Genomic DNA, 26,424 nt, shown 5'->3' with positions numbered 1-26,424 from the left:
TGTTCTCTCTCTGTGTCTCAGCCAATTAAAAGCCTAGTGGTGTCCATGCTCTGATTGGCTGAGAATGGACACAACCAGTTATTACAATTTCCAGAACCCTCTCTTGCGGTTTGTCTTATTTTTTATTTCCAGAACCCTCTCTTGCGGTTTGTCTTATTTTTCAAAATGTTATGTTTAAAACTTAATTCTTAAAAATTAGTAGATTGGTTAATTGTTTTGAAACTTGGCAGGCCTGCAGTTGTAAATCGGGTCTACAACTGAGGTAGGTTTCATGCAGATAGGCCTTAAAATGGCTGAGGATTGAGCCTTTAAAGTTTCCTATAGTAGCCAATGGGCAGAATCTCTGCTGAATGAAATGGAAAACATCCCTCCCCTTTGGGTAACTTTCTGGTAAACAAAATGAGGGGTCACACGAAAATGGACCCAAAAACGGTATGCCTTTTGGCTCGAATGTACATGACTAATAGAAACATAGATTGCACTATTAGTGCGCTTTTCTATTTCTTTTCAACAATTACCAGGACCACAAACAACATACCTGATGAGCTAGAACGACTCCCCATACTGCTGACTTCTTTATCATAGTTGCCATTTTCAAGCTGCTCCAATTTTCTTCGTGCTATGGAAACAAAACACAAGATCTTTGATACAAGGCTGATAATTTAACCCCTGTATAGAAAATAAATTGTATACAACAAGATCTGTGAAATGTTAACCTTGCTGAAGTTGCTTGGTGAGGTCCTTAAGGTTTGCTGCATGTTTTCGTTTCTGAGTAACCAACTCATCTTTTAATTCATCAACCTGAGTGTTTAAATCTGCTAATGCCTTCTGTTGAGATGCCAGTTCTGTCTGCAGCACCTGAACATTGTTTCTGTGAAGCTCCTCTTCCTTTAGCAATTTGTTTGCCTAAAATGATCACAAAAGGTATGAAAAATAATTCATTTTTCTTCTTCCCTGCTAAAAAATATTTAACATAACTTTTAAAAAACCTTGCAAAGAAATGAAATAGATGTGCAGAAAAGTCTGAAATGTATGTATTCTAATCCATGTTATTATGTGTGTAAATTGTGAAAGAATGGAATCTGAGTTTGGAAAATGTATAAAAACTCCCAAAATAACTAATAGGAAAAACAGGGGCTATTTTAGAGAAACAACACTAACAACAAAATAATCTGTAACGCTGTCATGTCTAGCTGCTTTTTCACATTTTATTTATTTATTCACTTCATTTCTACCCCGCTATTCTTGACCTCGGAGGGGACTCAAGGCCGCTTACAAATCCGGCAAAAAAATCAATGCCACACAGGTAAACAATAAAACACATCTCATCAAAATATAAAGCAATCTAAACATATAAGCAATTAAAACACGTATCAATAAATCAAACAGATTAAAAACCATATAAAATGCTGAGTTATGATAGTTTAAAAGGCCCAAATGCCGGGTCTGGATCAGAGCTTGAAAAGCTTTTGGGAGTTAACTCTCAGAGTTCCTCAATCAGTATAGCCACTACCATGCTGTTTTGGAGATTCTGGCAACTGCAATCCCAAAGTTAAGTTTTCCAAATTTTGATCTCACTAGGATTCTTTTTCTTGACCACATTGCTCCAGGTTTATGCCCAGAAAGACATCTACAATCCTTTGTGATACAAGAAGTCTGGCATATAAACATGGTAAATCCAAGCATAAGAAGGAAAAGTACAATGATGGCTTACACCAAATGAAGGAAACGACTGATAAAAATTTCCATGTTTTACTTCAGGTAGGAAAAAACCCTTTGTTCCTATATTCTGGTCTGATTATAGCATCCCTATTATATTTCTACGATTTATTAGAAAACAGCAGAAGGCAAGAGAGAGAGCCCAATCTTATTCTAGGGTTTAAAATTCAATTAAAATATTAATTAAATGAATATTAGATACTGATTAATTAACAGTCCGGCTTACCAGTTCATCTCTGGCTTGCTTCACAACTTCCAACTGATTCTGTGACTCTCTTTCACTGTAGGTGATCTTATCAAGCTGCACTTGTAAGGAATTTGTTTCTGACTGTAGCTGGGCATTCTTGGTGGTCAGCTTCTCAGTGAAGACCAGTAATTCAGATTCTCTTTTCCGGCTGCCATCGATGTCCTTTTGGAAGTCATTAAGCAGATTGTTGAGACTGTCCACTTCTTCTTTCAAAGAGTTAATGTCTTGTTCATCCCTATGAAATTGAATAGAGATTTTTTAAAAGAGAATAAGAAAAGGAGTTTAAAGCAAGCCAATTGCTCGCTATAGCCTATAAGCTACAATGCCAAATACAATTCACCCAGTACTAGGGCTTCCCAGCTCCTGCATGGACATTGCAGTCAAATGTCAAGCCGCAAAGCAGGATATTTATTAAGCCTTATTGTATCTGGGTGGCAAGCTAAGATACCCTTGGGACTGTATAAGCTCTACTATAGTATTGTGGTGTTGCGGGAGAGCTGTTTATTTGATCAAAAACATCATGGCAAAGTGGAATAAAATTGAATTCTCTTTTCACCTTAACGGTGTGGCATTATCCATGTTATATGTCTTGATGGTGCATATTTAAATCTTTCACTCTAAAAATTGAAGATATGCTCTATTTCAGTATTCATTTTGATCAAGGGATTATTCATTACAGGCACTCCCCAAGTTACAAACAAGATAGGTTCTCTCAGTTCTTGTGGGTTTTTTCGGGCTATATGGCCATGTTCTAGAGGCATTTCTCCTGACGTTTCGCCTGCATCTATGGCAGGCTTCCTCAGAGGTCGACAAGATAGGTTCTGTAGGTTTGTTCTTAAGTTGAATTTGTATGTATCTGGAACAGGCACATTTTAAGTGTAACTACAGCCAAACATACACACACACACTTTGGAAAGCATAGGGAGTGTTTAATTACACCGCTGTGGTTTTTGCTTTGTTGTCTGTGCCCCTTCTCAGAAGATTTCACATCACTTAGTGAATTTCCCTTCCTAGAGGCAGATTTTTCTCACTTCCTGTTGTCTAACTTCCATTTGTAACTATGAGTTGTTTTTAGTTGGATGTTTGTAAGTCGGGGGCTGCCTGTAGTTGCAAGCTGAAGCACAGCAACTGTGTACTTCCCTATAAAAAGTCAATGTAGAAGCATTAATTGGAGCCAAGTGGTATTTATGGAGATGCAAATGTTGAGTCGGACAAATCCTATGGGATCTTTCTGATCATTAAAATATCGCTACAACGCATAATAATTACTGGTTCCAACAGATATTGGCTATGGGAGCAATTCCCTATTTATAGAAGGCTTGATTGTATTGAACTATGAAACTCATTACATATCAAAAAAACGACTTTACACACACATATACAAATCTTTTGAAGAATTAAAGGTAGCAAAAATACATCTGTGAAGCATGAGGTCAGGATGGGCAACCATAGCTTTTCAGATGTTCTCTCATTTTAAAAGTTCTATAAGTTCTATCTTAAATCAAATGGTTATATATTCATTGTCACCGTTAATATGTGCATGCTTTTATTCCTAATGTCTTTGTGATCAATATATCAACCTAAATGTAACACAATATATAAATGTACATTTCTGAACAATTCAATAATGCTATACTATTTTTATGAATATACTTTCATGAACTGAAGGTTACCACAGACACTATATACTAAGTGACTGTTTCCACTGTATCCAAATTGACATTAGTCTTATTGACACTGCAATAAAATGGTACCTGCAATTTGCTAGTTATACAGGTTGAGAATCCCTTATTTGAAATGATTTCTAATTTTGGAAGAGTTTAATACACACACACACAGAGAGAGAGAGAGAGAGAGAGAAGATGAGACCCAAGTCAAAACATAAAATTCATTTATGTTTCATATATACATTTTAGGAGCCCCTGGTGGCACAGTGGGTTAAACCACTGAGCTGCTGAACTTGCTAACTGAAAGGTTGGTGGTTCGAATCCGGGGTGCAGGATGAGTTCCCGCTGTTAGGCCCAGCTTCTGCCAACCTAGTAGTGCAAAAACATGCAAACGTGAGGAGATCAATAGGTACTGCTTCTCTGGGAAGGTAATGGTGCTCCATGCATGAGCACCACCATCCAGAATCGGACACTACTGGACTTAATGTCAGGGGAAACCTTTACCTTTATATACATTCTACATATAGCCTGAAGGTAATTTTATATAAAGGTGTCACTGTCGCAACCACCCATTTAGACAAATTTCAGATGACTTTGGATATCAGAATTCCAGATACACAACCTGTATACTTTAGATTAGTTTATAATGAGCAATCAGAAATGTTTGGCTGTGCACATGTTTTTCAGCTATATCCATTATGTTTTAGAATAACAGCAATTTTAAGCGCTATATTTTCGCTTCAGAACAAAATAAAAATATGAAACTGCAACCACTGACCTCTGATGTTGATCCTGCAGCTGATCTATAATTTTCACTTTGTCTAACAGATTCTGAATCTCAGCCTTCTGACGATTAATTATTTCTCTGTATTTTGACAGTTCGTCTTCTGTTCTCAATCGTTCATCCTCCAGACACTTGACCTAAAGGCAACAAAAATTGTTCGCATAAGTAGTATAGAGATTCTATCTAGTAGCCTTCATTACTTTACAAAAAACTTAAAATATACTAGCAATTGAACAGGGGTGTGAATCACAGAGACTTTCCAGATTAAGTTGGACCGTAAATCAAAGGATATCTATTCAACTTGCACAATGGTGAGGAATGCTGGAAATAATTTATGTAGGGGCATAATTCCTACTCTTCACAGAGATATAAGCCTGGTATTTTTTTCTCCTTTCATTTGAAGTCCTCTTCTACCAACTGGCCATTTTCAGGCACAACAAAAACATTTAGTGATGAAAACACAGGTTAGCATGATGTAAAGGAACAGTAGTGAGCTCTGGCATCCCAAGAAGTTTGCATTCCTGTTTCACATCAGTCAGTTTTCTTTGCTCTGTCGCTCAAATCTAGCAATAGGTGGCTAAACCTAACTACTGTTAGCAAAAAGAAGTCAACTTCAATCTGTGGCTTCTTTTTACTATCCTATAATGAAGATTAATCATAGCATTAGGTTTCAGGTGGAATGCTTAACTGTAGCTAGTCAAAAACAGAAGCAGACAGTTCCAACTCACTTTTTGTAGCCACATCGAAAGATGAACAGGGAGGGAGAACCATATGAATCTCAGACTTACTAAAGCTACTTCCAGATCATACTGGTTTCATTTGACATGCAAATGCAGCCATTATCTGGGAAGGACTTCTAGGCTACTTTAAAATGCTATGGTAAAACTATTTCCTTTTAGGTTGTTAGTTTAAAACCCTGTCTTCAACCACTGTTAGTTGAATTGGCCAGTTTAGTAGATCTCAAATGCTACGCATTATTATTGAATGACTTTTTTTTTTGCTCATGTCAGGAGTGTCAGTTAATTAAGAGGCAAAGCAAAAAGTTAGCCAGTAATATAACATTTACTGGCAACCACTAGAATGAATTCTAAGATTCAGTTTTTGTTTTTTAAACAGAAGGTACTTTTTTATCCTTACATAAATCAAGTGGCTATAATGGTATGCCAGTTCATTAATTTTAACATCTCATCAACTGGTGGCTCTATTGTGACACTCAACACTGGAATTTAACAACTATGTTTCCTATGGGTTGTAGATTTTTTATCAGGCCATGTTCTAGAAGCATTCTCTACTGACATTTCACCTGCATCTATGGCAGGCATCCTCAGAGGTTGTGAGGTCAGGAGAGAATGCTGCTAAAACATGGCCATACAACCCAAAAAACCTACAACAACCCAGTGATTCCGGCCATTAAAGCCTTCAAAAATATATATGTTTCCTATCTATTGCTTGTTTGGATACTGTCACCAGAAGAGCTTATAAAATTTTGTAGAACAGAAACTGAAAATGAAGGTTTCTATACTTTGTCAAGAGACAAATCAGCAACGGGTGTTCAACACAGATCCTACCATATTAGATCCTAAATAATTGATATGTTACTAGCAAAACCAGAATGCTATATGAAGATTTAAAGATTGTGGCAGCATTTTAGCTCACAATACATTTCTGTAATAATCCTTGACCTTGAGCTGAACTTAAATCTGAAGAAAAAACTTTGCTAAGCTAATAGGAACTCTTTCATTTACTTGGGGAAATTAAATACAGCGCAGCTACAACTCAGAAAGAGAAAAGAAAGATCAAGTAAACCATGACACCAGACAGAGATGACTAGGCCTGGTGCAAAATCCCTAAACATGCTGCCAATTTCAATAATTCCTATGTTGGAGGAGCACTTGAGAAACGAATTTGCTCATTTACAATTTGTGTACTAAGTAACATAACATGAGGCAATTAGATAAATAGGAGCTGCAGTGGCGTAATAGGTTAAACCCTTGTGCCTGCTGAACTGCTGACCTGAAGGCCAGCAGTTCAAAGCTGTGAGATGGGATGAGCTCCTGTCTATCAGCTCTAGCTTCCCATGCGGGGACATGAGAGAAGCCTGCCACAGGATGGTAACACATCCGGGCATCCCTTGGGCAACGTCTCTGCAGATGGCCAATTCTCTCACACCAGAAGTGCCTTGCAGTTTCTCAAGTTGCTTCTGACATGATAAAAAAAATAGGTAAGTAGTCTGGCAGCATTACTGTTGGGCTTCTATTTATCACCAGAACAATGCCATTCGTATCATCATTTCTTAAATACTTTAGCCGCTTAACTCTGGAGAAGCACTATTAACCTTCCACAGACCAAACAATCAGATGTGAAAATATACATTGATATATAGCTAGATAAATTACAGTCTTAGCTATCATTTTATTGTTACATTTCACTCCTCTTCCTCACCTTCGTCCTTAGTGTTCGCAGCTCATCCATACCCTCTTTAAATGTTCGCTTCACATCTTCAAGCTCTTTTATTTTGGCATGATGTATCTGTGAAAGAGACAAAGGAAAACTAATCAGAGTGGAAGAAAATGTGATTCTATTCACTGAATTCTAAATTACAATGTGGATAATTCCCTTTTTCAGTATGGCTCATGGGTGGTATTGTTATTACCTCTAGATGATCAGATCTCTCCTGCAAGTGTTTTTCCAGTTCCCCTTTTGTAAGTCGAAGTTTTACATCCAATTCATTTGATTTGATTTCTTCAGATTCCTTAGTATTGTAAGGGGGAAAGGGGAGGGTGAAGAGAAAATGAAACACTAAATTTAACATTCACCATAAATATGGGTAGAGGAGCCTGTGGCTTTCCAAACTTCCACCAACCCAGACACCACAATTAATAGCCAAGGATAATGAGAGGCACAATAAAAACATCTAGAGGATGACAAGTGCTTTGGCCCTGCCCTACATAAATCATCAGCATAATTTTCCCTAACATTCTCAGGCCCAGAAAGAATACCATAACATCTGTTTACTATACCATTTACTCAATAGTTAACTTTCTTATATGTGCAGCCATATTGGAATGGCCTGGACTGTGGTTTTTGGATTATGTGATTTTAATGTTTATATTAATATGTTTTTAACTCCATGTTTTAGTGTTCAATGTTGTCACGTTTTTATAATTTAATTGATAGTTATATGTTGTTGCCGTTTTATGTTAGGACTCATATGTATGTGAGGCATTATATTTTGCCATAATGTTGGAAACCACTTTGAGTCCCCCCACCCCACCCCTGGGATGAGAAAAACAGTATGCAACTGACGTAAATAAATAAATAAGATACTATGTCACATCTGGAAAAAGACAGCTGCTTTTTGCACTTGCATTTGACATGCAAAGTAGGGATGGGGGCAGCTGTGAACTTGTGTTAAATACATATTTCAAGTATCTATGAACTATCTGAATTTTGCCACAAAAGAGATGCACATGTTCCCCTGTCAGATTGACATGGAAACAGAAAGTATAGGCATAATAAAAATATTGATTCTGATATGATAACTTCCCAGTTCCTTCAGCAGATCAACATCTACAGGCATAAATGACCAGGCAGAAAAATTACTTAAAAGATCACTGAACTCATATGTCCTATATTCATGCCCCCCACCCAACCTCGCTACAAAACAAAACAAGGGATATAGACCTATGGACTTCTCTAAAGTACACAAACAATCTCATTTCTGTTTAGAACAAAGCCTAATGATGTTTAAAATCTTGCACATATTCTGTCATATTGGAAGAGTTACTGATGCAGTGGCCTCTGTTAGACTGAAATGAAAAACAGCTTGTCTGAGAGGGGCAACTTGACCATGAGAATGGCTGGGTGAATATCACATGTCACATCAGTAAAGAACCTCAGGCAATATGCTTGAGCTCTAGTACTATCTGTACGACATGGCAGGTCACTATGCTCTGTCTGAGTGTTCTGTAGAGAAGTACAAAGTTGGGCACATTTAGATACACTTGAAAAGTGTTTTACTGATGGTTATGAGTACAGAACTTATGAGGAGAGGGGGGAAAATCACAAACCATAATTTAGCTTCCAAAGAATAATTCTATGTCGCCGATTGGCTGAGAAAGGCAGTATACAAATACAGTAAATACATAATAATAAATAAAAAAAACAAGGACATCCCATTTTGGATGTATGTTGGAAAAGAATGGCACGTAATTGGGAGACAATAGCAGAGCTTGCAAAGGAAAAACACTACAAGTGGAACAATTGCTAATTTTTTTCCATTAGACATTACACCTACCTGATATGTTTTTATTATTTCTTGGCAGTTCCTTCGTATCTGATCAGCTTCTTCTTTTGCTTGGGTCAACTTTGTTGTTGCCTCTTTAAGCCGATCTTTAGTGTCCTGGAAAATAATTATTTTGGAATTACCAAAACAAGCAAGCATGTATATCATCCTGTAGAAAATAAGTACTTGATTAGAAAAACAAAAGAATGCACAAAAACAACGGAATTATGGCTTAGTACTGATATTGTACAAATTATATGCAATGATTCTGTCTTTTATAAATAAAGAAATCTAAAACTTAAAGGTGAAACCCTTCATAAATTTGTGTGAGAGAAAATTCTAGTCAATTCATATGGACTTATTTTAGGGTAAACATGGACAGACAGATCAGGAGTAGCTACACTGACTTCCCACTGAGAGTAAAATGGACATCTCAATACTGTTCTTTATATGTGAGAGTCAGTCCTTGCGCACTTCTATGCATTACTATCCAGCAGAAAATTACTGTATGAATATAGGAAATGATCACCCAGTGATAATAATCAGTATCAAGTGGTTTCGTATATGTTCTTGGCAGTGGGGTCACTATACTTTTGAACGAAATGAAGGAACCTGGTAGCATATAGGAAAAAACTGCCTGTGTTTTACACCCAGGGGAACAGTTGTATCCACATTTTGGGCTGCACTAGTCTTTCCAACCAAGTCGGATTAGCAGGAATATTCCCTCTAACAAAAACACTGGAACTACAAGCTATATTGTACGTTTTCATCTTACGCCATCCACATTCAATGTAGTCATTTCTAAGTTTCATTGAGCAGATGAAAGGTACTGCACAAGACCACAGACACTAAATAGATCCATTCATAAGATATGGAAGAGTAGTTCTACTGCCATCTCAGTTACATTGCAATTGTGTTAACTGAGTTCCCACATTTAGAGAATGCCTCGACAACTGAAAAATCAATTTAAAATAAAAGAGAAGTGCAGAAGTCACAGTGAAACATCCCTCTATAAGATTATGATACCAACCTTGTGTAAATCCATTTCAGCTTTCAGTTTGTTTTGGGCCCATTTTACTTTGATCACGTGAGAGTTTATTTCTTCTTTTAATTTTTCTATTTCTCTTGACATTCTGGTGGCTTCACCTTCCTTTAAAATGATAGTTTTATATCAGATTGGAAATTAATCTTTCAGATTCATAAAAAGTGTAACTTAAGCTACTTTTTGTACACAGGTAAGGGAGGACACATACATAAAGAACTGACTGAAGTGGAACATAAAGCATTTGAGTCCTTCTTGGATTTGGGGATCTGTACTGTATCTGTGTGACTTCTAAGATATAAAAGACTCTTATTTCCTGGAAGCCTCTAAATCTGTCCCTTGCAATCAGATGTGATATCTGACAGTGGTATGCTAATGCACTGTATCTTAAGTAAACAGTAAATTCAAAAGACATCAGTTCTGAACTCTTAGAGCAGATCCCCTCTTGTTCCTCACTAATCATTTCTGGTTATCTCAGGTGGTTTTCCTCACAACCACGTCCTCCCACCTTCTTCATTTCTCTCTCTTTCTCCTCTCCGTGTCCTTCTTTATCACTTCCTTATTTCTTTCTCTGTGATTTGAAGTCATGTCAAATAGTTTATTGTACAAGCTCAATAGAAGTACAGGACACACACAATAGTACTCTCAGCAATGGTTCTCAACCTGTGGGTCCCCAGATGCTTTGGCCTTCAACTCCTAGAAATCCTAACAGCTGGTAAACTGGCTGAGATTTCTGAGTTGTAGACCAATGCACGCGGAGACCCACAGGTTGAGAACCACTGCCTCAGAGCAAACAGGAAGTAACAGACAACAAAGGCCATTTGATTGGAAGTGATTTGAGGAAAGGGCACCACTATTCTGCATTCTAAATGTTAATATTCAAATCAATTTCATTAAAAAATACTGAAAAGAAAGAGGACACAAGATGTGTGTAATACAAAAGTGTGAACTGGCCTAAGCATTATGTATTACAAAGTAGATGAAGAAAGAAACACTGTAAACCTCATGTATAAACAAATGCTTTGAGGAATAGGATTTGTAAATAACCTAATATCAAGAAATACACACAAATCACCACATGGGGGCAGCAAACTCTTTATAGTACTGAGAAATTGTTAAAAGTATTGGTGGCTTCTAACTTTGCTCTCCTTGAAAACACTGGTCATATACACATTCCACTATGTTTGTGTTGTACTATTAATCAGAAGATCTTCAAGAAAAGTGCTGTTGAAAATGCTCTTAAGGATTTACTTTGGGTAAACTCAAATGCAAGGACATGCTAGTGTCATACAATTTTATATATATATATATATATATATATATATATATATATATACACAAAGTTATATTATATAATTACCAAACACCACAGCCTTAAGCTTTGTATCTGACATGTATGTTAGCCAGGATATTTTTCAACTTGGGTTGTTACAAGTTCAATTCACAATATTACATTTATTTATTTTTTCCAAAAACAAAAACATCATAAGTGTCTCGATGTATTCTCGAAGGCGTTCATGGCCGGAATCACTGGGTTGTTCTAGACCAAGAACAAGCCACGAGAGTAAAGATGATGATCCACCCAGAGGAAAAGTGTTCTTGCCATACATCAAGGGAACCACTGACCACATAGGGAAGCTGATGAGGAAACACAACATACAAACCACCTACAGACCCACCAAGAAAATCCAACAAATGCTACGTTCAGCAAAGGACAAGAGGGATCCTCTCACCTCTGCAGGAGCCTACCATATTCCATGCAGCTGTGGACAAGTCTACATAGGTATCACCAAACGCAGCACCCAAACACGTATCAAGGAACATGAAAGGCACTGCAGACTACTCCAACCAGAGAAGTCAGCCATAGCAGAGCACCTGATGAACCAACCTGGACACAGCAAATTATGTGAGAACACAGAAATGCTGGATCACTCTCACAACCACCATGTCAGACTACACAGAGAAGCCATTGAAATCCACAAGCATGTGGACAATTTCAACAGAAAGGAGGAAACCATGAAAATGAACAAAATCTGGCTACCAGTATTAAAAAACTCAAAAATTACAACAGCAAAACAACAGTGAGTAAACAATCAGGCACATCAAATCACCTCCCAAAGAAAGATTCCCCCAGGCACTTCCAAGCCATTAAATGCTAATCAAGGTGGTCAGTTGAAACATTCACACCTAGCTCCAGCAGACAAAAGTCCTTTGTCCCACCCTGGTCTTTCCACAGATATATAAACCCATTTTCCTACTTCTAACAGACCTCACTACCTCTGAGGATGCTTGCCATAGATGCAGCCGAAACGTCAGGAGAAAATGCCTCTAGAACAGTGGTTCTCAACCTGGGGTCCCCAGATGTTTTTGGCCTACAACTCCCAGAAATCCCAGCCAGTTTACCAGCTGTTAGGATTTCTGGGAGTTGGAAGGCCAAAAACATCTGGGGACCCCAGGTTGAGAACCACTGCTCTAGAACATGGCCATATAGCCCGGAAAACCTACAACAACCCAATCATAAGTGTCTATTTGGTTATATGGTCAAACTTAGAAATATGATCTGTTCTCATTTAGATGGTCTGCTACCATAATCATCTTCATACTCTCTGTCATTACACTTAATAAACCAGATGTAGATTGGGGGGGGGGGGGAGCCAAATTATTTGAGCGGTTTTAAAAATATCAGTTTAAACAATTGAAGGGGAACACACAGTCTGTGAATACGCAGTCATCAAATGAGACTCAAGACAAGTAGATACCTTGGATTCAAAGAGCTGCTGCAGGCGTGCTTTTTCCTGAGAAAGTTGTTTGATTTTGTTGGTGTGCTTTTCAATTTCTTTATTTGCATCTCTCAGTTTTCTTTCAAGTATTTCTTTTTCCTTCCGGAGGTCTAGGGATTCCTTTTCTCCTCTAACATACTTCATTACCATTGCTTCCTTTTCTTGGCGAGCTTCTTCACATTTCTTGTTTGCCTTAGAACAGCAGGTATTGCAAGTTAACTTTTGCTAACAAGCAAAACTTTTGCTAACAATCATGAACATAGGTTTTCCCCCAAATGCTAGTAAGAATACACAATATAATTGAATTCATATCTGAGGAATACTCAACTTTCTATAGAGAGATTATTAAAATATAACTTAGCACAGGGCTTCTTTGAATAGTGTCTTTAGTTAAACCAGATCAGATACAGTAAAACTGTTGCTACACAAAGCAAATTACTGTCTAAAAATAAATGTGATGTAAATGAATTAATGCAGATGAATAAATACACATTAATTTCTGAACAGCAACATGCAGAGACAACAGCAACATGCAGATTTAAAGAAAGAGATGCAACTGCACTATATCAATGACCTGGCTAACACAGATCATTAAACTGGTTGTTTTGAAGTTTTGGAGAGTCAGCGTAATATAATGCTTTGAATGTTAGACTAACAAGACCCAAATGCCTGCTTGGTCATGGAAATCCAGTTGGTGATCTTGCACATGTCACACTTTCAGCCTTAGAGTAAGGTACTGGAAACACACTCTAAAGAAACGTTGCCAAGAAAACCCTTAGGGTTGCCACAAATTGGAAAATGATTTGAAGACAAACCATGTTTCAAGAAAAGGATAGACTGAAAGATAAAGCATTTGTTCCAGGGCAATCAAATTACATATCATCTATGTATCGCTATAAACTTTCCAACTATGGCATTTATAAATATATTGATGTTATTGTTGATTAGCCTCAAGTCATTTTTGACTTACGGTGATCTTAGGGTGAACAAATTCAGGGTTCTTTTGGCAAGATTTGTTCAGAGAGGATTTGCCATTGCTCAAAGTCATCCTCAAGGTATTGATGACCCAGTGGAGATTCAAACCCTGATTTTCTACTGTCCTTGTCCCAACGCTCAACCCATTATACCATTCTGGATCACTGAGATATGTTGGGAAATTTTAGACGCAGACTTATCTACTATACTAGCTGAAATAATAAAAAATACCTATTTGTGCACAACAAAAGATCTTAATAATTCAGTTAGCTCTGTATCCCTATTCCGTTCATATAGTAGTTACATATACAAGCATCCTTCTACATTTACAGTTTTTACTTTAGCAGTTTTGATAATTCACAGATTTGACAAAAATATTCTCTGTAGAAATATCTAGGACCAATGTGATTCTATGTTCAACTTCTGCTGGTCATGCTAGCAGTCCTAGAGATTTCTAGAGATAACATATGTCTAGGGATCTCTAGGTCAGTGGCTCGCAACCTGTGGGTCCCCAGATGTTTTGGCCTACAATTCCCAGAAATCCCAGTCAGTTCTGGGAGTTGAAGGCAAAAACACCTGGGGATCCACAGGTTGAGAACTACTGCTCTAGGTATTCCAATGAAATTCTGTGGTCAGCTTCCAGCAGAAATTGACCATCATGCTAGAAGACCTAGGCCCCTTCCACATAGCTGAATAAAATCCCACATTATCTGATTTGAATTGGAATATATGGAAGTGTGGACTTAGATAACCCAGTTCAAAGCAGATATTCTAGGTTATATGGCTGTGTGGAAGGGCCCCTAGAAATTCCTAGACAGGTGTTCCCTTAGGTTAAAAGATAACAATTTCCTTATTTTGACTTTTCATTTTCATGGTGGCTCTGTGTCCCTAACCCCAGAGAATGTGGAAGGCTGATTGTAGTTTCAATTTTGCTACATTGCACACATATAAGGCATGAAATTAAGATGTTTAAACTTCTTTGAGCTTACCTGATCTGTACGAAAGGCCATTTCTTTGTGCAATTGCTGTATAGCATTTTTTGCAGCAGCATCTTGAGATGCAAGTTTATCTTTAGCAGCTTTAACTTCTTTTTGGAGGTCCTCTATTCTGACCTCTAACTGCAATAAGAACAGTAAGGATACAGCATTTATTTTGGCCTTGGGCCCAATATGTGAGATACTAATTTGCAATTTCATCAGAGAACTTAAATACTGTTATATATATTGAATGTTGTTGTGTTTATAAAATCTGGAAGAATAACATTTCATACCTGTTTAATAATGTTGAGGTGCTGTTTTTCTGTTTCTGTTCTTTTCTTCAATTCATCCCTTAAATTGTCCTTTTCTGAACAAATGTCCAAAATTAGTTCCTGGTGCTTTTTGTTCTCTTTAATCAATCTGTCAATTAAAACAGAAATTGATGAGGGAAAGCCCAGTATGTAAAACCGAAAAGTTACAAGAGGGCTACCTTGGGAAACACTGAATTGTCAGAGGCCCCTTCTACACTGCCATATAAACCAGGTTATTAAAGCAGATAATCCATATTATATGCTTTGAACTGGATTATATGAGTCTACACTGCCATATAATCCTGGGCACTTCCAGAAAGGCCCTGTATCCCAGGTTTTCTGCTTTAAACTGGATTATATGAATCCCCATTGGCAGATAACCTGGGATAAACAGAAAACCTGGGATCAGATCCTGGGATACAGGGCCTGTCTGGAAAGCTTCCAGTTCAAATATGATAATCTGGATTATATATGGCAGTTCAGAAGGGGTCAAAAAGTCAAAGTTTTCTCAAGGTACAAGTTGAGCTTCCTTAGAAGTATCTATAGTTGGACCAGTTTTGGCTACAATTAAAACATTGCTGTTCCTTTTCATTCATCATCTCTACACCCAAGATGATGGAACAAATTCAATTGCATTTGTTTCAAAAGTACAATGAAGAGTGAAAGAAGGCATGCAGGGCTTTCCAGGATTCCTAGACAATCGTGCATAGAGTAGTATGCATTACTAAGTCTACTGCAATTGGTTTCAATCACAGTGTAAGGGCCTTCCACACAGCCATATAACCCAGAATATTGAGGCAGATAATCCACAATATCTGCTTTGAATTATCTGAGTCTACACTGCCATATAGTCCAGTTCAATGTGGATTTTATACAGCTGTGTGGAAGGGGCCTAAGTAGTTAAAAATAAGAGGCAGAGACGTGAACAGAGATTGCTACTTGTGCAATGGCCAAAAATTATTAGCGACTTGCCCTAAGTGCTGCTTCAGCTGCATCGTAGCATATTCTGGTTCTATTCAATTTCCAGCTGCTGAAATAACTTACTATGCTCCACCTGCCAAGAGTTCCTGCTGCCAAAATTAACACTAGCCTAATCTCCTTCGCTGCTTTGGAACAGGATGTAAAAACACACAAGCCCAGCTCTAACAGTATTGGCACTCTTAACAATGCTTCTAACAAAGCTGCTGCATCCTGAGAAAGACCACTCATATTTATGCCGATTTGTCAATAAACTAGGTCTAGATCAAGCATGGGCAAACTCTGACCCTCCAGGTGTTTTGGACTTCAGCTCTCACAATTCCTAACAGCTGGTAAGCTGGCTAGGATTTCTAGGAGTTGAAGTTCAAAACACCTGAAGAGCCGAAGTTTGCCCATGCCTGATTTAGATACTAGACCGAGATCCTAGGAAAAAGGAGACTAGAGAGAGAGAAGCTCTAAAAAAGAGCAGATAGAAATACAAGATTTTGTAAGTTGACTGCACGGGAGACACCAGACTAACCTCCTACAACTAGTGTCTTCAAATTCTTGTTATAAAGTGCCATTGGCCACACTGAGTAAGGCTGATGGGACCTGAAGACCAAAACCTAGAGGGTATCAGTTTGGGAAAGGGTTGCATTAGATGACGGAACACATGCAAAGGCGTTTTCTGTTGCTTTTGTTCTGTGGCTAGGCGCTTCTCATTCATCACAGTCTTGTTTTAGCCTTCAGTTTGAGTCAGAGTCCACCTTCTGTGTCCTCAGGCTTGTCTCTTCCCATCACTTCGTCCACCACTCACACTACATTTTCACCCCTCCTGTGATAGCCCAGAAGAATCCACAAGGCTAGTTTCCATATTACACAACAGTTATATTACAGACATTTCTATGTTACACAACAGTCATACTATAGCGGACTGCTGTCAGTGTGAGGATTCTCGGCACATATTGATATGGTAACTCTGCTCTAATTCCCTGGATGGAGCATATGATGTCTATGTGTTTTCCCAGCCAATTGTACATGAACATGGGAACTGCAATCAAAAGGTTTGGTGCACAAAAGTTTCTTTGCTTGTTTTTTTTTAAAATAGTCTCTGTTAAAACATAAATGCAGCCTTACATTTACCTGAGGAGGACAAAGAAAATTAAATGATCCCTGAGGAATATGCCATATATTCATTTAACTCAGCTATTCTTAGGGCCCTTCCAGGCAGGCCCTATATTCCAGGATCTGATCCTAGGTTTTCTATTTATCCCAGATTATCTGGCAGTGCGGAATCATATAATCCGGTTTAAAGCAGAAAGCCTGGGATCGGATCCTAGGATATATAGGGCTTGTCTGGAAGGACCCCTAGATGTTATGACATAACACTAGTAAGTCTATTTTCATTAGAAGACTGACATTAGCAGGACAACAGTGACAAGACTGACATATGCAGCTTTTCCATTGTTTGTCCCAGAGCTTGGAAACATTGAACTGCCAAAACTCCCAAGCCAGCATGGGCCAGGATTCTGGTACCTGCAGAATTTCATTTTCCAAGATTTGTTTTGTCCCCAGCATATGCAAGGTATCTACATTTTTCTATTGTGGTTAGCCTTTGTATATCTGTCTAAGGATTTTTAAAGCCCCTTAAGAACATCCCAGAATTCTGCATTTAAACTGATAGATGAAAGGCAGAATTACATAAACAGATACACCTGTCAAATGGGTCATTAGGCCAAAGTCTTAAAATACAAGCATCTTTCTTGTTTAAGAAACAAATCACAAATGCTCCTACAATGCTCTACTTTAAGCACTTAGATTTTTTAAAATGAGTAGCATTTTCAGGGCAAATTACATGTTTGAAGCGTACAAAGGAATTCACTGTTGTCTAGGTAGTAAGCTGTGAAGAGAAGAATAAGCATCTGTTTAGTTTGCTGGCTGGCTGCCTTAGAATACTGCAGGCACATCAAAACCTTGAAAGATTTACAGATCAACCAGTTTTAATAATGCAGTGACCAGAAGCTGACCAAAATTTCTTCAGCTTCTGCTCAATGTGCCCTTGGGCAAGGGAAAGGGAATTGTTTATGAATGGTCAACGTCATTTTTCCAACAAGGCCCCCAGCAGTGCAGCCCAGTTTTTTGTATTCTTGTCTACAAAAGACGACATAATTATATTTTAAAAACTGACCAAATGGTTGAAAGCTTGAGGGGAGAGATACTGGTGTGCATTGCTGTGCCTATAACACAACAACAAAGCAATGTTGAACTGGCACAATGAATCAGCACTGATCTGGCAGAGCGAACTGAATACCCCAAAGCTAGTCTGCACGCAATAGTTTTGACTTATTGCCAACTGTTGTGTAATTTGAAAGAGAAAAGTTTTCACCCAAAAAGAGCATTTGAAAGTGATTATGAGTACATATTAATGAGAACATAAAACCATATGAAAAAGCCCAATATTTTGTTTGCACTGGAGCCAACCACAATAGCTCACTTCAACTTGTGTTCTAAAGCAACTGAGATGCAAAGGCTCAGATATGTACCCATGTATAAGACTAGACATTTTTAAAAATCCACCCAAAATTGGGTTGACTTATTCACAGGTCAGCATCAGTAGTGTACCTTAACTCCTATTTAAAGAGAAACTGCCTCTTTCTCTGATGCAGCATGGTGAAAGGGAAGAGCTTCATTCAATCCGGGAACCGAAAAGAAGCATCAAGCCCCTCTACTCTCTCCACTGTGGACATATCTCTGGCCTTTTGAATACCTGTGTGGGAAATGGTGGCAGCAGCCAGGGACGGCCACCCCGAGGCAGTATTGTACTTTCCCCTCTCTGAGGAATGACTCTCAAATTATCCATAGGTCAAAATAAAAACTATACATTTGGCCCTAAAACAAACCATTACAGCAAAGCTATCTTAACTTCACAGACAAGGGATGTCCTATTCTTGAAACTACATCTTACCTGAATTCAATGTAGGCTAGATATTGGAAAAGTTACTTTTTGGAATATTAATTGGCAGGGCTATGCTGATTGGAGGATTCTGTTTCTGTCCTTGCTTAAAACAGTGTATGCCATAAATCTACCAGTACAGTAGGACACCAAAAGAAAGCAGTTCCTTGTGACTTCTTGAAGGTTCCTGGTAAGCACAGTTGGTATTCTGGACTTAAATAACATTTCTGAAAAATCCAGCAATGGTCTTGGAGCAAAGAGTATGTGATTCTTTTCAAGTGTACATGTTGCTCATCCTATGAAGCTATAACATCTATTTACAACACACATTTTGCACTCAGTGCTATGCACACAATGCTAAGCAAACATGCACACAAGCTATGACTTTCAACTGAATTTGTGTGAGAGTTAAAATGCTGCAACAGGTGCCTGGTCAATGAGCTGGTCACACATCAAGTTTCATCTTTTGGTTGCTATACGAAGAACTGCTGTATTTACCTCTAGGTTACTGCAAACTATCCTCTAATATTGGTCACAAGGAGTATCTAAAAGATGCTAAGAAGAGTAGAAGCCACTCTCTAATTTAAATGCAAGTGCTAATGGAATATGCTTCTGCTCATATCAGAAAGAGCACCACATTTTGGGCAATCCTTTTCTCTACTACAGCTTCCTGTACACATCTCACTAAACTATCCCTCAGGAGCAAGTTTTCAAGGGGTGTAGAGGATTTAGATGTAACAGAAAGGCATTCTGGTAGCAACAAGCCACCACTGTATACAAGTCCACAGACAGATGTTAACTGCAGCAACACAGCAAAAACACAAGGTTCAGAATAATAACAGTTGGAAGAGAAAGGGCTATGTAGACTTTTTGACCAACCCACAGCGAAGTGCCCCCTTCCCATGAAAACACAACTGAGCTAAGATAAGGTTGCAGGATGGAAAGTAGTTTAACCCACAGTAATCAGGATTTCCAGCTACTTTCATTCAGTTCATGGGCTGCACTCATCTGCAGGCTAAATTTTTCTTAAAACAGCCCTGGCATTAAGTCACAAACTATACCAAATTTGTTTAAACATTTGTGCATTTTTTGAATACTGACTATATACATTTTCCAAACCAAACAGTTATGTGTATACGCAGCTCCCCAAAACTGCTATACTTATCCACTGTTTAATCATAAATGTTTCACATTAACTCAGATCTTGGAACAGCATATTTTTACAAGAATTCCAAGTATCCTACTGACCAAACAGACTAGGAAGTTTGAGAAGTTGTCAATTTCTAGCCTTGTTTTAGTTGCCCAGCACAAAACCCTATCTAGAGAATACCTATGTTTAAAATCTATGTGCAAATGATCAGTCAATACTCACTTCTTTATTGTGTGCTCCTGCTGAAGATATTTGTCTTGCATGCATTTTTCCAATAAAGACAATGTAGCTTCATTCTTGCACATACCATTTGAAAGTTTATGATCTTTCAATAAATCTGCTGATAGAAGTTCAGACTCTATTTCTTCCAACAAAGCCTCCTGAGAGGAAGCATTCTGTATAGTAGAGATAAGGTTCTTAGTACAATCTGTGTCATATGGGCTTCCTGAACAGACCCCAAAAGTTCTTTTCACGGGATTGTGCAATAAGTCTGTCAAGGATGAGTTTGTCCCATCAGTTTCTAAAACCTGCTGTTCATTATCTCCATCAGGTAAGCAATCTAATTTCTTAGTTTCTTTTATTTGTGCTTCCAAAGGTTTAGAACAGCTACCTCCATCACCGTTAAGGTCTGGAACATGTTGCACTTCAGGTATGTCTCCATCCCCACTTGCCTCAGTAGCCTCTGAACAGGGGTCCAGCATTAATTGATTGTTTTCTTTGTCCAAGGGGATTTCCTTTTTTTCTATGTGTAGCCCATCCTGAGTTCCTGGAAATTTGTCATCTTCTACAACAGTGGTTGAGCTAGAGGATTTATCACCAGTCTTTGCTGGGTCAACTGTCTCTAGAGTTGTTTGCTCTTCCGGCAACTGCTCATCCATCTTTTCATCAGGAATCTAGGAATAAAATCCAAATAAAGGGGTGTAATTCAAATAGAGATGGGAAAGGAATAGTGTTCTTACAATAATGTTGACAAATTTTATCAAATAACAATGCTAGATACATTTCAACAACTGAGGTTTTACATCTTTTGGTCTGTTACAAGTGAACTTAATCTCCCTTTACCAATGGCTATCATGACTTGGTTTGATGGGGGTTCAGTCCAATAATATAAGCTGCAGATTTCCCACCTCTGACCTAGTGTTTGAGATACATGGGGAATATATATTTTTCCATGAAGTTGAACTAATAAGCTGCAGCTGTACACAACACAAACACTGAAATATCATACTGTCAATCTAGTAGCTAACAGCTATGCTGCTTACCACATAAAAACACTAACATATTGTCTCACAGTTTAATCCATATTAGGAAATGTAAAGTTCCAAAATTATTGTATTGTATTTTAGCAATTCTACAACTTGCCATGCAAAAAACAATGAGGAGCTGGACTCTACAGTTGGAATGTTGAAAATAAAATCCTAAAAATGGAAACTTCAAAATGCTCAATCAAAACAGGTTTATTTGCATTGGTAATTCCTACTTATGATTAATGAAGTGAAGACTTGGTACTCTTGAAATCTGGCTATTGTACAGACCACCTAGATGGGGTATTTTCTCTCTCTCACCATCAGGTAATAAGATACCAGGGGTCCTCAAACTTTTTCAGCCATAGAGCCCTTTTTGAAGCAAAAGTTTCTTGTGGAGCCCCAAGAAATATTTAGATATTAAATATTATATTATAATGTGTGTGTGCATATGTGTGTGTGTGTGTATGGCATAATAACAACAACAAAAACAACTTTATTTTTATATTCTGCTTCCATCTCCCCAAAGGGATTCAGGGTGGCTTACATGGGGCCAAGCCCAATCAACACAGTTAAAATATAACACATTAAAATGCATGACATCAATATAAAACAAAATAAAAACAACAGCATTATAACAATATAAAAAACAAGCATCAAAACCAACAACCAATAGTGAGTAAAGTACATAGATCACATATAGCAGCAGATCATTATAGCTTTGGATACAACAATAGTAAAGTGCAAGGACAAGATTCTGAATCCTAGCTGGGGCCAGTTATCCAGGGAATTGTCTAGTCACAGCGGAACACACAGCGGAACATCCACGTCTTTAAGCATGTGCAAACTTTTTGACCAGCATAAACTTAACAGTATTTCAGTGGAAGACCCCAGGAGCGATCTAGTCCAATCCCCTTCTGCAATGCAGGAAAAGCACAATCAAAGCACCCGCAATAGATGGCCACCCAGCCATCTTTCACAAAACTGAGGTACATTGAATTTATTTACATGTGAAAGCTTTTGTAATGTGGTACTGCCCTTTATAAATGATATAGGATTCTCTTTCTGAATCCCCTCATCAGCCTTCACTGACCCATCACATGTATTGGACTTTAAAAGCTATAATGCCCAGCCAACATGGGTAATACAAATATAAACATGCAGGTTGACAAACACATGATACTGCTTAAAATGCACGCTCAAAACCTACCTCTTCATCAAAACCCCTTCCCTTTCATCTTGAACTCAAACAAAATCTAATCCCACACAACTACATTTGTTAGCATATCATCCTATTACTTTAGCCTCGCCTCCATTTCCTCCCTAAATTGGTTTACCCCTAAACTAATCTTTGTGGTACAGGCTTATATCACACTGCTGTTGTTGAAACACAGTTCAACCACCACTCAGTTACCACTGAGGTGGGAGTGTCAGAGGGCATGCATGCCTGAGTCAGAATACATCTCCTAAGAGACCAGTTGCCATCCCCCCAGAGCAGGGGTAGGACATGCAACCCCCAGCAAGAGACTAATTCTTCCACATAATCATTGGACATTTTAGTGTATGGGTGTAAGCCTGAGGGCTCTTCTCATAAGAAAATACCCTGTGTATCTCAAGGTATCCCTGTATTTTTTGCATGTGGCACACTTGCATTAAAAAGACCAACTAAACTAACAGATGTAATTCAATGTTTACTTCATAGTAACTTCGGCTCTTGTTTGCAGATATTATCTCATCTGACACAGCACAATATAAGTCAGAGGAAGAGATCATTATAACATAGAATAATGTAATGCCTTTTACACTGGCCACAATTAATAGCATAAAAATTTATATCTTGTTTATATCATTGACTGTTGCTGGTTGGTACACATGGCTTGTATGGCACACATTAACTATGTAAAGGATAACACAAAGGTGTAGGCTTCTTCACTCTCTGTGAACAGGAAATGTTAGGTGAATGATCTATTTTTATCCGACAAGCTTCCTACACATCTGCATATGGCTATTGTGATCTGCTAGCAACAGAATAATGCAAAGTAATTGCCATTTTCTCATAGCTATGTGACTAGGAATATGTTTGCTACAAAGGCTTTTAACACCAAACATTAGAGTACCACTCACAGAAGAAATAGATCCTCACTTCCTGTTTCTTAGATCTTAGAAAGCTAAATAGAAGAGTAAACAGGATGCATAACTGCCAGTGCTCTATTTCTTATAAGCAAAGTGGTAACTTTTTAATTCCAGGCTAAAATTGCTTTGTCTCAATGGAATTAAATAGAGATATGTAGAAATAAAATATTTTAACTCTCAGTTGAAGCACAGGAACTCTCTTTTCTGTGCGTTAAATGGCATTTAAAATGTATAACATTTCGCTCAAATAAATCACTATACAAACGCCATATAAGTATATTCCTGACGGGGTATCCTTTCTGAGACTGTTCCTGTTCTTTACAGATAAGTGAGAAGCTTGTGCCCCATTAAAGTGGGACAAAGCTTTAGCATTGCCCATTGAGGAAGTAGAGTTTGATAGATTAATTACAAATTGTCCAACTAATTATGTGGCTACAGTGGAGGGTCTCTTATACATATTTGTTTCACTTCATTTAATCTTCTCCCTCTCAAATTAGACTGTGGGAACAAAAATGTCAAATATAGTATTATTAGTTACAGTGACCTTTTGTTTTCAAACTAGACATTTACAGCTCATTGTCCTTCCTTTAAAAGGACTGAATTAAATCAGCTAATACAGACACATTTTAACAATACCAATCCTATTCTAAACATCTGGTGAAAGGTGAATGGGATGTACAAAAGCCTTGCTTTTTTGGAGTAGGGCTGAGAAAATAAGATTTATTGGTGACAGAGTAGGTAATGATGGGAAAGACAGGAGGAAGTTTGATGCTAAAGCTCTGCCACAATTAAATTGTTCAAAGGTATTACTTCGCCAATAAAACATGATTAAGATATTGTAGAATAGCTGTGGAATTTGAAAATGCAGACATATAAACATCTTCACCAACAAATCTAAACAAAACTGGAGATATTATGTGCACTTATAGTTATGTGGAAAATTATAGATAAAATAGGCAATCACGTGTCCAAAAACCAGCGTATCTGAGAAATAGATGTTCCTTGTTATTTTCATCTGCTAGTGTTGAATTTAATCTTAAAAAGTCATATGTATTTTTAAATCAATAATCTTATGGCACATGTATGTTTGTGGGAGAAAGTTGAGGCTGTGAATATATAAGACTGCATGTTACCCCAAAAGTCATACCAGGGAGTGGTATGCATAAAACCAAGAAAAGGAAAATGCTTGGGCAAGGCTGGCATAGCCAAGGGGTCCAGATTCGAAGGGTGTAGCTATTTGAGTGTCATAAATATTTTACAACACCATCAAAGACTTAATTTCTACTACCAGAAAAATAGTACTCTTCTCGTCTTTTATCTCTTGTCAACCCTGAATTGTGATGACTGAAAACAAAATTATAGATTCCCCATGTCCACTCTTCCTTTCCCACACAACACAATGAAAGGCGATGGGAGAAAGTATCAGAGATTCAAAATTGCCTAATGTTAGTGAACAGAGGGTCTTTTCTTTAGCATTTTTTCATTAAAGTAATGAAGCTTTCAGATAATACTTCTGCTTCTGAGATGAAACACTTGGCACTGGCTACAGGAACAATGACTCATTAAATAAAAGCAAATTGCAGCTGTACACCTTTAGCTTACCTGTGGAACCCTTTGCACACAATATCCTTCTCACTATTTTGATCCTTACTTAATATAATGTCTTTTCATGTCAATTAAAGTCATTACATGTTCATGTACACCTAGCCAAACCCATACTATCCATGATGTTTGAAATGTTTCAGTAAACAGGAAGAGAAGACAGAGAATGAAGGGAGGAAGATGAGAGCCTTGTAAGAACTGAGTTCCTACATCTGTCTGCAGTGTTCTTTTTTTAAAAACTCAAGTGTGGTTTTTTTTTGGGGGGGGGGGAGTGTCTAAAATTTCTAACTGTATACATTACTTCATTTCTGAACATAATTCAATGTGTGGGTTATGATCTATAAAACCCTTATGCTGCATAAGGCCAGATTATTCAAAAGTCCAATATTCCTATACAAGGCTGTCTGAGTTTTAAGATTCTAGGGTGAGGGTGTTATTTCAGTGCCACTATCCTAACAGATCTATCTGATGAAGATACGGTATATGAGAGGACCTTCTTGATGACTGCTCCCATGATATGTATCGCTATCCCAGAAGGTGGGCTGGATCTCTTTCCTTTTGCTCCACTGGAAAGCAAAGATTTTTAAAATATTTGAACAGGTTTTTAGCTATTAACTGTTTGTTGTTGGAGGGTCTGTAGAGAGTTATTCTACTTTCATTCTTATTGCCTGTATAGGTCAGTTCCTGTTTTTTTTCTTCCCCTGAGGCCCCCTTCAGGGTAAAGAAGTGACGGGGTATAAATACTAGAAATAATAATAATAATAATAATAATAATAATAGAAGCTGTTTCAAATGTCCCTAGGACAGAAATTTGAACTCTTCATTGAAATCAATGAAGAAAGCAAAGAGTATGTGCCCCCACAAAAAGAAAAACCTGCAAAACGGACCCTGAGAAGAATCCACATCAGACCAATGAAGACTGAGCATAGGATGTAAAGGGAGGGATTTTTCCTGCCAAAACAAGACTATTCTCTACACACTATTGGAACTTTCTTCACTCTTTACATGGCCCTAAACCCATTATTTATTTATTTATTTATTTATACCCCACTTTATCTCCCCAAAGGAGACTCAAAGCGCCTGACATCAAAGCATTAGTATACATTTTAAAATATACAAATATGTAAACATTAAAACAGAATTAAAGACGAACAGCACTAAAAAATCACAGTTAAAATCCATCAAAATATATTTAGTGTTAAAAACCACAGCACCCCCTGACTAGATCTTAAACACCATCATTAAAAGCCTGTCTGAATAAAAAGGTTTTAGCCTGCTGCCGTAATGACAGCAGGGAGGGGGCCATTTTGGCTTCCTTCATTCCAGAGTTGTGGGGCAGCCACCAAGAAGGCAAGTCTCTTTGAGTTCAACTGGGCAGTAAAACAGCAGACTGTCTTTTCTCTACCAGTTGTCTCATAAGAATTTTTCCTCGTGTAATCTGACTTGCCCTTTGTTTGGGATTCCTGTAAGTGTGATCTCCAAGGTGAAGTTTGCTGTACTGCTTAGCCGCAAGGAATGGATTTTAACCAGCAGAGGGCAATAAAGAACAACAGGGATTAATGACAGGGAAAGTCATTTCAATATTTTATTTTACATCT

At 37.8% G+C, this 26,424-nt stretch overlaps 1 protein-coding gene across 2 annotated transcripts in view; it reads right to left on the bottom strand.

The window, feature by feature from the left end:
- The window catches only part of CCDC186 (coiled-coil domain containing 186), a 52,270-nt gene that overhangs the window by 14,863 nt on the left and 10,983 nt on the right, over positions 1 to 26,424 (bottom strand). For both annotated transcript variants that reach the window (XM_060768458.2, XM_060768457.2), the window contains exons 2-13: positions 20,070 to 20,740; positions 14,770 to 14,896; positions 14,489 to 14,617; positions 12,504 to 12,716; positions 9,733 to 9,852; positions 8,715 to 8,819; positions 7,071 to 7,169; positions 6,860 to 6,946; positions 4,412 to 4,554; positions 1,946 to 2,201; positions 717 to 906; positions 539 to 619 (exon numbers count right to left, since the gene is read on the bottom strand). In XM_060768458.2, coding sequence (XP_060624441.2) covers positions 539 to 619; positions 717 to 906; positions 1,946 to 2,201; positions 4,412 to 4,554; positions 6,860 to 6,946; positions 7,071 to 7,169; positions 8,715 to 8,819; positions 9,733 to 9,852; positions 12,504 to 12,716; positions 14,489 to 14,617; positions 14,770 to 14,896; positions 20,070 to 20,725 — 2,206 coding nt within the window. In that variant the 5' untranslated portion in view covers positions 20,726 to 20,740. The remainder of the gene's footprint in view (positions 1 to 538; positions 620 to 716; positions 907 to 1,945; positions 2,202 to 4,411; positions 4,555 to 6,859; positions 6,947 to 7,070; positions 7,170 to 8,714; positions 8,820 to 9,732; positions 9,853 to 12,503; positions 12,717 to 14,488; positions 14,618 to 14,769; positions 14,897 to 20,069; positions 20,741 to 26,424) is intronic.

Source organism: Anolis sagrei, chromosome 3 (assembly GCF_037176765.1).
Source record: "Anolis sagrei isolate rAnoSag1 chromosome 3, rAnoSag1.mat, whole genome shotgun sequence".
Taxonomy (NCBI): Eukaryota; Metazoa; Chordata; class Lepidosauria; order Squamata; family Dactyloidae; genus Anolis; species Anolis sagrei.
The sequence above is the reverse complement of the archived record's forward strand: the minus strand, read 5'-3'. Positions and strand labels throughout refer to the sequence as shown.